A 12199-nucleotide genomic window follows, 5' to 3' on the forward strand; every position below is an offset into this window, starting at 1 on the left:
TGAATTCTTTTCTTGTTTTATTTAATTTTTGGCCGCACTGGGTCTCGGTTGCTGGGTGCAGGCTTCCTCTAGTTGCCGTGAGCTGGAGCCACTCTCCACTGGCGTCCGAGCTTCTCGCTGCGGCGGTTTCTCTTGTTGCAGAGCTTGGGCTCTGGGTGTCAGGCTTCAGGAGCGGTGGCTCTCTGGCCTTTCAGCACGTGTGGCACACGGGCTCAGTTGCCCTGTGGCATGTGGACTCCCCCTGGACCAGGGATCAAACCCGTGTCCCCTGCACTGGCTGGTGGACGCCTATCTGCTGTCCCACCAGGGAAGGCCTAAGCAGTCCGTGAATCCTTAGAGAACCACGCAGCCTTTATCCTGCCCTCCTTGGCCCGTGCACAGGGCCCCTCCGCCCAGAAGAACCTGTCGTGCCTGCTTCCGGGGAGGGCGGAGAAGATGTCCTGCTGGAGATGCCGGACGATCACCGTCTGGAGCTTGTGGGGTCCCGGAGAGCAGTCGGGGCTCACCGGCCTTGGATCGGGTGGCAGGAGGCTAGTCAGGGGACACCCCTAAGCCCCAGCTGTACCTGCACACGTGTGGGGGGCCGTGAGCTCACGTGGAGCCACAGGGGTCCGTCTCTGTCAGAAGAGCTGGCTCTGCTGCTTCTGGCGTATTTTCAAAGTCTGTCTGCCGGTTTGTCCTGTCCTTGATCCAAGCCGATGAGTCTGTAATTCAGGTTTTCTGACTGCAGGCCGCCTTCGGCTTTCCCCACACTGAGTCAGGCGTGAGCCCGCACGTTAGCTTGACTTAGTGATGGAACACGGTCAGGTGTGTGGTGCCCACGCCCGGGCCAGGCCCACGTCCTGCGCTGTAGCCTCGCCCCCCCACACCCCGCGCCGGCCGAGGGTTGGGACCCCAGCGTGAGGGGCGCGAGCGTGCTGTGCCTGGCAGCTGACTTGGCATCAGCGGCTGTTTTCCAGAAAGGCTCTTGCTGCGTCTTCCAGGGGGCAGCAAAGATTGCCTTTGCCACGGACCCGAGAGAGAACAAGAAGACACCGAAGAATTCGCCTGGAAAAGCGACACAAAGCAAAGAGAAGCCGCTGTAAGCACGTCAGGAGACGAGGTCGGCAGCCTCCGCGGCAACCGGCGCGAGTCCATCCTCCTAGACACGCCCCTTCCGCCCGCCCCGACCCCGGCGGCCCCGGCCCCCTCGACGGGCAGCAGCTCTGGTCCGAGGGCCCTGGAGGAAGGTGGTTGTGCTGTGACCTGTGGATGGCAGAGGGCTCGTTCCTCCATCATCCTGGAAATTGGGAAAGCGTCACGGGTCCATCAGTGGGTTAAGGCAGCCATATGGGGGGGTCTGACCTGCAGCTGAGGAGTTGGTGGGGGGTGCTTGCAAATCTGGGATCCCACGTCGCCCCCGTGGCCCCTTAGCAAGCCCAGCCGGCCATATCTGTGCACAGACACCCCGCCCCGTGGGCAGGACTTCCCAGGAGCTGGGGTGTGAGATGAGGGCAGTCAGGCCCCTCGCCATGGGGTCTGTCCTGAGGACTCAGGCAGCCACTGTGCTAGGGGGGTTCTCAGGGCCCCGGCAGGGGTGTGCCCCAGGGTCTACCACCCTCCCCATCTCACTCCCGACGTCCTGTGGGGGACGCGGCCCCGGGCCTCGCTGAGCAGACCCGTCCAGCGTCACCCCTGAGGCCGCGCTCTGTTCCTCTCTGAGGGATTATTAAAACCGCGCGTTCCCACCGGAAACAGACACCCCCTGCTTCACCAGGCGCTGATGCAGTGTCCTCGGTGTGTAACGTCTCCCACGAACCTGAGGCTTTAAAGCAGAGCAGGTCCAGCAGGAGGGGGCGCGGGAGGCGGCCTGTCCCCTGTGGGTGGGCGCCCGAGGCAGGGGGAGCGGCCCCTCCCGGCCAGGGGGACAGAAGTTGCTCCAGGGTGGGCGAGCGAACAGCTTCGTCTCGCCGCACCCTGTCCCCGCAGTGGTCTCCGAGGGCAGATTCTGGAGGAGACGCTGAAGCCACAGACCCAGCAGCTGCACGCGCGGAGGAGCAGGTTCAGGGGGCTGGCACCCCTCGAGGACGTCGGGAAGGCCGCCCGGGACGCGGAGATGGTGACTGTCCATTGAAACCTGGAGGGAGCCACACACACAGGCTCTGACCCTGGGATTTGGGAGGGCAGGAAGGAAGCGGAAGCAGCGGGTCCTGAATGGAGGAGCCCAGGGATCTCCCTGAGCCTGAAAACACAGGCCCCGGGGGCAGATGTAACCCGTGTCCTGGGAGAGGGGTCTGGGGGAGGTAAGGGAGTGTGGGAGGTGGGACAGAAGGGAGACCCCTGCACGATCCACGCCGGCCCTCTGACAGGAGGGGGCTGCTCTGACGCTGACCCCCTGGCTACCTCATTCTCCATCTCACCATTTCCTGGTCCAGCCTATGCGGGGCAGGGGGCGGGGGGAAGGGAGACCCCCAGCACAGGGGGCTGAGGCACGCGGGGTGGGGGGGTGAGGGGAGACCCCCAGCAGAGGGGGCAGGCTTGTGGAGTGGAGGCGGGGGAGTGGAACGGAGACCCCCAGCAGAGGGGCAGGCTTGTGGGGTGGGGGCAGGGGAGTGGAAGGGAGACCCCCAGCAGAGGGGGCAGGCTTGCGGGGTGGGGGGCGGGGGGGCGGGGGAGGGAAGGGAGACTCCCAGCAGAGGGGGCAGGCTTGCGGGGTGGGGGTGGGGGAGTGGAAGGGAGACCCCCAGCAGAGGGGCAGGCTTGTGGGGTGGGGGCAGGGGAGTGGAACGGAGACCCCCAGCAGAGGGGCAGGCTTGTGGGGTGGGGGCAGGGGAGTGGAAGGGAGACCCCCAGCAGAGGGGGCAGGCTTGTGGGGTGGGGGTGGGGGAGTAGAACGGAGACCCCCAGCAGAGGGGGCAGGCTTGCGGGGTGGGGGCGGAGGGAAAGGGAGACCCCCAGCACAGGGGGCTGAGGCTTGCAGGGAGTGGGGCCCTCCCCTTGGGGGGCAGGAGCGGCTCCAGGCCCAGGGCACGGGCTCCGCCCCCACCGTGCCTCTGCGTCCAGGCTGACCTGAGTACCTCTCTGTCCTGAGGCCCGGAGGCTGCACGATGAAGTACTGAAGCTGAGACTGAGGTCGGCCTTGAACAGAAACCACCAGTGTGCTGCCCTGCCCAGGAGCCTGTCGCTCAGGCCGGCTGTGTCCCGGCCTCAGAATATATTTTTTAACCCAAAGTATTAAGAATTTGAACACCTTTACAGACACTACTGGCGGCGTCTTCTCACCTGGAAGACGTGGCTCGCGCCCTCCCAGGGAGCCCCCTGGCGCAGAGCCTGAGGGCCTGTGTCTCCATCCTTCCATCCACACGCTCTTGAGCCCGAGGGGGTCCGAGCTGCATTAAAGGAGAAGGTGGTGCTAGGCACGCGGCTCCGTGTCCATCGGTCGATCGTGGGCAGAGCACGGTGTAGGCACCTGCACCTGCCCTCAGGCAGCCTCCCTCCCCTCGGGGTCCCCCACACCTGCCCTCAGGTCCCCCCACCCCCTAGGGTCCCCCACTCCACGGAGGCCCCCCCACCCTGCTCACAGCAGGCCTGGAGAGCCCATGACTGCCTGCCTGCAGTGGGGTCAGGGGTCCCGTGAGCGGTGCCCTCCTCCTGCCTGGCTGTGTTGCCCCTCTCCCCAGGGTCTGCCCCCTGCCCCGCCCCAGACCTGTCCCAGACCCCCGGGGGGCCATCACTCAGTCACTCGACTTAACCTCTTTTGCTGGCTGAACATGTGATGACGTGAGGTGAAGGCTTGATCTAGAAAACACCTTTGATTCTAACTGACAGATACAGGATGACTCAGAGTCTCGATTTCTTCTTGTGTCAATTTTGATAGATATGTTTCTCAGTGACTTTTTTCATTGCATCCAAGTTGTCTGGTTTATCAGCATAAAATCCTTGGTAATCTTCTCATTCAGCGTTGTCTTGGTCGCTGAGGACCTGTAGCGTTTCCCCTCTCGTTCTTGATGTGATGCCGTCCTCCTTAATCTTCCTAGGGATTCATCACTCCTGTTAGTCCTTTTGAACAATCACCATTGGCTTTGTCGAGGTGCTATTGCATTTTCTGTATCCCTGGTTTCTGTGCTCCTTTCCTCTGCTTTTTGGGTTTGGTTAGTGCTTGGAGGGAACTTTCCCATTTCATTGCATGTGTCAGAAAGGAAGAAACATGGAAAATCCGTACCTGGGCTCCCAGCTCAACAAGCTAGATGCGTCAGTTACTTGCTGCTACGTAACAAGTTACTGCAAAACAAAGCAGTTGGGGAAGGAGGTAAATAATAAATAATTGTAGTGTGTGTTATTATATAGTATGTAAGCGAAAAGCAAAGGAGAAAAGGAAAGATATAAGCATCTGAATGCAGAGTTCCAAAGAATAGCAAGAAGAGATAAGAAAGCCTTCCTTAGCGATCAATGCAAAGAAATAGAGGAAAACAACAGAATGGGAAAGACTAGAGATCTCTTCAAGAAAATTAGAGATACCAAGGGAATATTTCATGTAAAGATGGGCTCGATAAAGGACAGAAATGGTATGGACCTAACAGAAGCTGAAGATATCAAGAAGAGGTGGCAAGAATACACAGAAGAACTGTACAAAAAAGATCTTCACGACCCAGGTAATCACGATGGTGTGATCACTGACCTAGAGCCAGACATCCTGGAATGTGAAGTCAAGTGGCCCTTAGAAAGCATCACTGCGAACAAAGCTAGTGGAGGTGATGGAATTCCAGTGCAGCTCTTTCAAATCCTGAAAGATGATGCTGTGAAAGTGCTGCACTCAATATGCCAGCAAATTTGGAAAACTCAGCAGTGGCCACAGGACTGGAAAAGGTCAGTTTTCATTCCAATCCCAAAGAAAGGCAATGCCAAAGAATGCTCAAACTACTGCACAATTGCACTCATCTCACATGCTAGTAAAGTAATGCTCAAAATTCTCCAAGCCAGGCTTCAGCAATATGTGAACTGTGAACTTCCAGATGTTCAAGCTGATTTTAGAAAAGGCAGAGGAACCAGAGATCAAATTGCCAACATCCGCTGGATCATGGAAAAAGCAAGAGAGTTCCAGAAAAACATCTATTTCTGCTTTATTGACTATACCAAAGCCTTTGACTGTGTGGATCACAATAAACTGTGGAAAATTCTGAAAGAGATGGGAATACCAGACTACCTGACCTGCCTCTTGAGAAATCTGTATGCAGGTCAGGAAGCAACAGTTAGAACTGGACATGAAACAACAGACTGGTTCCAAATAGGAAAAGGAGTACGTCAAGGCTGTATATTGTCACCCTGCTTATTTAGCTTCTATGCAGGGTACATCATATAAGCTGGACTGGAAGAAGCACAAGCTGGAATCAAGATTTCAGGGAGAAATGTCAATAACCTCAGATATGCAGATGACACCACCCTTATGGCAGAAAGTGAAGAGGAACTAAAAAGCCTCTTCATGAAAGGGAAAGTGGAGAGTGAAAAAGTGGGCTTAAAGCTCAACATTCAGAAAACTAAGATCATGGCATCCAGTCCCATCACTTCATAGGAAATAGATGGGGAAACAGTGGAGACAGTGTCAGACTTTATTTTGGGGGGCTCCAAAATCACTGCAGATGGTGACTGCAGCCACGAAATTAAAAGACGCTTACTCCTTGGAAGCAAAGTTATGTCCAACCTAGATAGCATATTCAAAAGCAGAGACATTACTTTGCCAACAAAAGTCCGTCTAGTCAAGGCTATGGTTTTTCCTGTGGTCATGTATGGATGTGAGAGGTGGACTGTGAAGAAGGCTGAGCGCTGAAGAATTGATGCTTTTGAACTGTGGTGTTGGAGAAGACTCTTGAGAGTCCCTTGGACTGCAAGGAGATCCAACCAGTCCATTCTGAAGGAGATCAGCCCTGGGATTTCTTTGGCAGGAATGATGCTAAAGTTGAAACTCCAGTACTTTAGCCACCTCATGCGAAGAGTTTACTCATTGGAAAAGACTCTGATGCTGGGAGGGATTGGGGGCAGGAGGAGAAGGGGACGACAGAGGATGAGATGGTTGGATGGCATCACTGACTCGATGGACGTGAGTCTGAGTGAACTCTGGGAGTTGGTCACGGACAGGGAAACCTGGCGTGCTGCGATTCATGGGGTCACAGAGTCGGACACGACTGAGCGACTGAACTGAACTGAACGTCTGAGAAGACTCTTGAGGTTCCTTGGACTGCAAGAAGATCAAACCAGTCAATCCTAAAGAAAATCAACCCTGAATGAAATTCACTGGAAGGACTGATGCTGAAGCTCCAATACTTTGGTCACCTGATGTAAAGAGCCAACTCATTGGAAAAGACCCTGATGCTGGGAAAGACTGAAGGCGGGAGGAGAAGGGGACGACAGCGGATGAGATGGTTGGATGGCATCACCGACTCAATGGACGTGAGTTTGAGTAAACTCAGGGAGTTGGTGATGGATGGGGAGGCCTGGCGTGCTGCAGTCCATGGGGTCGCAAAGAGTCAGACACGACTGACGACTGAACAGCAACATGTTCCTGTTTTATGAGTCTCGTGTTTTTGTTCCTGTATTCTTCCCTTGCTGTTCTCTGATGTTAAATTTTTTTAATTTAAAATTATTTGGGGCTCCCCTGGTAAAGAATCTGCCTGCCAGGGCAGGAGACACGGGTGCAGTCCCTGGCCTGGGAAGAGTCTGTCCGCATCGGAACAACTAAGCCCATGAGCCGCAAGCGTGGAGCCTGAGCTCTCGAGCCCAGGAGCCCAGGCTGCTGAGCCCGTGTGCCCCAGAGCTGAGCTCCGTGGCGAGAAGCCACGGCAACGCGAAGCCCCGGTTCACCACAGCCAGAAAACACATACGCAGCAACGAAAACCCAGAACAGCCAAATAACCGAGTAAGTAAATAAAAATTATAAAACGTGCAGGTCATAAAAAAAAAGAACGCAAAACTTCATGGACTAGAAAAAAGAGCATCAATAAAACAAGTTTTCAAAACAATTTTTAAACGTTTTTTGATGTGGGCCATGTTTTTACTCTTTATTGAATGTTTGTTACAATGTTGCTTCTGATTTATGTTTTGATTTTTTTTTTGGCCCCAGAAGCATGTGAGATCCTAGCTCCCTGACCAGGGATCCAAACCACAGTCCTTCCATTGCAAGGCGGATTCTCAACCACCTCACTAACCAGGGAGGTCCCTAAAACCATTTTTTTTTAGAAAATTATTTTAAAATTTTTATCTGGGGAAGCAGAGAGGGAAGAGAAGGGAAGCTGTGGGGTCAGAGGACACAGGGAAGAAAACACACGTCTAATTTTCCAAAATGAAGAGAGAAGGTAAAGGATCGTTAACTCTTAACGGGATGCAGGGCACGGGGAACTTGAGATGAGCAGCGAGGAGAGTGGAGGGAATCTCAGACCAGCAGAACAGACAGACGAAAAGATGGAAGGGGATCAGCATCACACTGAGCTTTTTTGGGGGTGTCGGTATCACCGTTTATCTTTTAGATTAATTTTATTGGAGCACAGTTGTTTACAGTGTGTTAATTTCTCGTGTGCAGAAAGTGGATCAGCAACATGTGCACGTGAATCCTCTCTGTTTTGGACTTCCTTCCCATGGAGGTCCTTCTCACCACAGGACACCGGCAGGGCTCCCTCTCGTTGTTGCTGTTCAGGTTCCAAGTTGTGTTCAACTCTTTGCAACCCTATGGACTTCCACACGCCAGGCTTCCCTGTCCTTCACCATCTCCCGGAGCTTGCTCAAACTCACGTGCACTGAGTCAGTGATGCCATCCAACCATCTCATCCTCTGTCGTCCCCTTCTCCTCCCACCTTCAATCTTCCCCAGCATCAGGGTCTTTTCAAATGAGTCAGTTCTTCACATCAGGTGGCCAAAGTATTGGAGTTGCAGCTTCAGCATCAGTCCTCCCAATGAATATTCAGGGCTGATCTCCTTCAGAATGGACTGGTTGGATCTCCTTGCTGCCCAAGGGACTCTCAAGAGTCTTCTCCAACACCACAGTTCAAAAGCACCAATTCTTCAGTGCTCAGCTTTCTTTATAGTCCAACTCTCCCAACCATACATGACCACTGGAAAAACCATAGCTTTGACTAGATGGACCTTTGTCAGCAAAGTAATGTCTCCTTTTTAATATGCTGTCTAGGTTGGTCATAGCTTTTCTTCCAAGGAGCATCTTTTAATTTCATGGCTACAGTCACCATCTGCAGTGATTCTGGAGCCCAGAAAAATAGTCTCTCACTGTTTCCATTGTTTCCCCATCTGTTTGCCGTGAAGTAATGGGATCAGATGCCATGATGTTAATTTTTTGAAGGTTGAGTTTTAAGCCAGCTTTTTCACTCTCCTCTTTCACTTTCATTAAGAGGCTCTTTAGTTCCTCTTCGCTTTCTACCTTAAGGGTGGTGTCATCTGCATATCTGAGGTTATTGATATTTCTCCTGGCAATCTTGATTCCAGGTTGTGCTTCATCCAGCTCAGAATTTCACATGATGTATTCTGCATCGAAGTTAAATAAGCAGGGTGACAATATACAGCCTTGATGTGCTCGTTTCCCGATTTGGAGTCAGTCTTGATCCATGTCCAGTTCTAACCAAAGTTCTAGAGCTTCAGCATCAGATGTATTTTATACTGAGTAGCGTCTGTATCGGAGAAGGTGATGGCAGCCCACTCCAGTACTTTGCCTAGAAAATCCCATGGATGGAGGAGCCTGGTAGGCTGCAGGCCATGGGGTGGCTAAGAGTTGGACACAACTGAGCAACTTCACTTTCACTTTTCACTTTCATCCATTGGAGAAGAGAATGGCAACCCACTCCAGTGTTCTTGCCTGGAGAATCCCAGGGATGGGGGAGCCTGGTGGGCTGCCATCTATGGGGTTGCACAGAGTCAGACACGACTGAAGCGACTTAGCAGCAGCAGCAGCAGTGTGTGTATGTCAATCCCAACTTCCCAGTTCATCCTGCCACTGCCCACCCTTCTCCCTTGGTATCCACATATTTGTTCTCTATATCTGTGTCCATTTCTGCTTTGCAAATAAGTTCATCTGTATCACTTTTCTATTCCACAGTTAAACAATACTATATGATTATACTGAACTTGCTAATGCTGAGTTGTTCTATTATTTAAAAAAACAACCCACCATCTGACAGTCTTTGACTTTTATGCTGTGTCTAAGTCATTCTTACAGCAGAGTGATTTTTTTACGAAGGTTGAGACGTGTGGAGTTTGACTTCCAGGTGGCATTAGGATCTGGTCCTGCCGCGGCCGGGAGACCCCATGCAGCCTACAGAGGCCACGGATGGTGGCGGGGGCGGGCAGCTGTATGTTGAAGAGCAAGTGTGTGTGGCCGCTCCTGGGTCACCGGGCCTCCTCAGGCCAGTTCTCTCGTCACTACCCATCTCCCCAGTGCGCTCCGCGGTTCGTGGTACCCTCATGTGGCCTCTGTGGCGGGTGCCTGGCCCTTTTAAGGTTTCTTGGGGCTCGCAGAGGCCCCCAGGCCTCCCCGAGGCTCAGGCCGCGAACCAGCACAGCACGCGTCCCCGTGTGCCCTGCATGGACTCCAGCACAGGCTGCCCAGCCCTCTGCTGTGCGGGGCCCTGTGCTCCCCTTCTGCACGCCTCTGGGCACCGCCCAGGAGAGGCCAGTGCAGGAGGGCTTCTGGCATGTCAGGGCCACGGCCCAGCTGGCAGACATCTGCGTGGACACACAGAGTTCAGATGGGCCCGCGGCTCCCCGCCTTGTCTGCCTCACCTCCAGGTCTCGGTTCCAGCCCCTCCCGCACCTGTTGGTGGCCTTCTTCCCACCTCTGCTCTTGTGGGGGTGGTGGGCACGTCCCCACCGAGCCCGCCCTCCGCCCCGGGCAGGCAATGGCCGCCCGTGGGGGCTGCCCCCGGACTGGAGGTTGATGCACTGAGCTGACCTCCGGCCCCCAGTCTGCAGAGGCAGAGCCTGTGTCCCCGGGTCCTACATGGGGCTGTCTTCTCCGGGGGCTACATCACCAGCTCTGTCTGGAGCCAGGGGGTCCCCGGCCACGGGTGCCAGTCTCCCCAGATCAGTACTGGCATTTGCCCTCCTGGCCCTTCTGTGCCCAAGCCCTTTCTGCCCGTGGATTCTGCCCCCAGCTGTGGTCTCTTCTTTCCCGACTCTGTGCTCACTGCCGGGAGACGTTTGTCATTTGCATCTCAGCACAGTGTCCTCCTCACTGGTCACTGATGGAAATTTCCCCGGGGGGGTCGGGGTGGGGGGGTCCTTCACTGTCGAGCCCTGGAGGTTTGACGTGGGCGCTGTGCTGGGCCCCCTCCTCCTCCGCCGGCCTTGCTGGCACGGGCTCCTGCGTCAGCTCCTGCGTCAGCTGGCCAGAAGCTGGCTCCCCGAGGTAGGGCAGGCTGGCCCCCCCTGACCTTTGGGGCGGCGCTGTGGACCCAGGCGCGCCCCTCCCCTCCTGCGGCCCCGCCCCCTCCCCTCCTGGGGCCCCGCCCCATTTCCTGGCACTTCCGTGGCCTCAGTTCCTTCTAGGCCTCGCGGAGGGAGGGGGGCAGGGTTAGACCAGGCCCACCCCCGAGACATGAGCAGCGGCTCCCAGACTCTGGCCCGCTGTCCTCACCGCTGCCCTCAAGGCGCGCTGGGGGCGGCAGGGGGAGTTCGGGGGGCGGTCTGCATCTGACTCAGGGAGGCAGGCCGGCAGGCTGGCCTGGGCTGAGGCTGGGAGCCAGGGGGAGGCCCCTACCCAGGCGCCTCATGGCCGTCATGTGTTCATTCTGCCTCTACCAGAGCACGCCTGGCTCCCCAAGACCCGCCTGGGACAGCAGCTCTCACTGCCCAGAAGGGGCCGGGCTGCTGGGGGCGGCCTGCTCCTGGGATTCGGAGCGTGTGCGGGCGGGGCGCCACCCGCCGTGTCATCGGTGTGTCCAGGTGGGGGACGCCCTCCGTCCCTCTTTCGCTTGGCCCGCCCGCCCCGGGCTGGTGTCCGCTCATTCCTCACCCGCAGTGCACCCCCGGCAGGCCTGACCACCCGTGTCTCGAGCTGGCCGGCCGGCCCCGGGCAGGTAGGGGGAGGAGCATCCCGCGGAGAAGGCGGAACCCGGGCGCAGGGGGCGGGGCGGGGCTGGCCGGGTGTGTCCGTCTGGGCGATCCGGGCCGCGGCGGCCTGGCCAGGCGGGGCGATCGGGACCGCTCGGAGGCCTGGCCCGGGCCTGCTGCGAGGTCCCCTGCAGGTGGCGCCGCGGGTCGGACGCGGACCGGGCCCCAGGGCCGCAGGCCAGCCGGGTCCTGCCTCGCCCGGAGCGCAGCCGCTGGCTGGGGGCGGGGCCACAAGAGCAGCGCGCCTCCCACTGCAACGAGACCCCCGCATCCCAGCTGGTACACAGTCCACGAGCTGCGACCCCCGAGTGGAGGGCCCGAAAGGAGTACCGAAAGGGGCGGGTCCGGCCCCTTCCTCTCCCCAGGAGCCTGGTCAAGCCCGCGGACACGCCCTTCTTTCGCCTTGGGCTGTCCACCGGCCGGCCCAGGGGCGTCATCCCGCGGCCCGGCTCCGAAGGCCGTGGTGTGCGGGTGTGGCCAGAACCTGCGCTCCGGGCCCTGTGGGCGCAAGTGAAGTCCCGGGTGCTCACTGGCATCTCGAGGTGGAGTGCGGACCCAAAGTGGACACACATCCTAGCTCGGGGAAGCCGTGCCTGTTGGGGGCCCTCCTCTGGCCTAAGGGCAGAGGTGGAGTGTCCTCAGGCCCAAGTTGTGCAGCCCGATCCCCCAGAGCAGGGAGCCCGCTGCTCTGGAGAGATGAGCAGTCCTGGGCTTGGGGCTTCCTGTTGCTGTTTCCTGCCTGCATATCCCAGGGGAGTGTTCCCTCCAGCTAGGAATGGCTGGTGATGGTCTCCAGGCAGCCTGAGGCCCGCGCAGAGCAGGGCTCAGGGAAGAACTGCCCACCCCACCTTGCACAAAACCATCAGCCTCCATTCCTTCTCTGAGAGGGCTGAGCACCCAGCAGTAGGAAGCAACTGGGCCTTTCCAAACTCTGCCCCACCCCCGCCCTGGGCCCCATGTCCTGTGCCCTCTCCCCTGCCCCCCTAGCCCTGTGCTGGGTTGGGGTCAGGGGGCTGGGGGCCCTGGGTTCTCAGGCCTCTGCAGGCACTTAGGCCCGGGTGCAGACGGGCCAGGTCACAGGGCAGGTGGGTTACAGGAAAGGCCTCTAAGTGGGACC

At 57.2% G+C, this 12199-nt stretch overlaps 1 protein-coding gene and 1 long non-coding RNA gene across 8 annotated transcripts in view; one reads left to right on the forward strand and one right to left on the reverse strand.

Annotated features, from left to right (window-relative positions):
- LRRC27 (leucine rich repeat containing 27) overlaps positions 1-6992 on the forward strand; it is a 30148-nt gene extending 23156 nt beyond the window's left edge. For 6 of the 7 annotated variants that reach the window (XM_070781137.1, XM_070781138.1, XM_070781143.1 and 3 more), the window contains exons 9-11: positions 984-1081; positions 1969-2098; positions 3071-6992. In XM_070781137.1, the coding sequence (XP_070637238.1) occupies positions 984-1081; positions 1969-2098; positions 3071-3217 (375 nt within the window). In that variant the 3' untranslated portion in view covers positions 3218-6992. Of the gene's footprint in view, positions 1-983; positions 1103-1968; positions 2099-3070 lie in introns of those variants that run through there. The other variant, XM_070781139.1, reaches the window with a different exon arrangement.
- The window catches only part of LOC109553173 (uncharacterized), a 17479-nt gene continuing 5280 nt past the window's right edge, over positions 1-12199 (reverse strand). The window contains exons 2-4 of the long non-coding RNA XR_011564354.1: positions 3262-3368; positions 1799-2116; positions 1-1047 (exon numbers count right to left, since the gene is read on the reverse strand). This is a non-coding gene — a long non-coding RNA (uncharacterized lncRNA). The remainder of the gene's footprint in view (positions 1048-1798; positions 2117-3261; positions 3369-12199) is intronic.

This window comes from Bos indicus, chromosome 26 (assembly GCF_029378745.1).
Source record: "Bos indicus isolate NIAB-ARS_2022 breed Sahiwal x Tharparkar chromosome 26, NIAB-ARS_B.indTharparkar_mat_pri_1.0, whole genome shotgun sequence".
Classification (NCBI taxonomy): Eukaryota; Metazoa; Chordata; class Mammalia; order Artiodactyla; family Bovidae; genus Bos; species Bos indicus.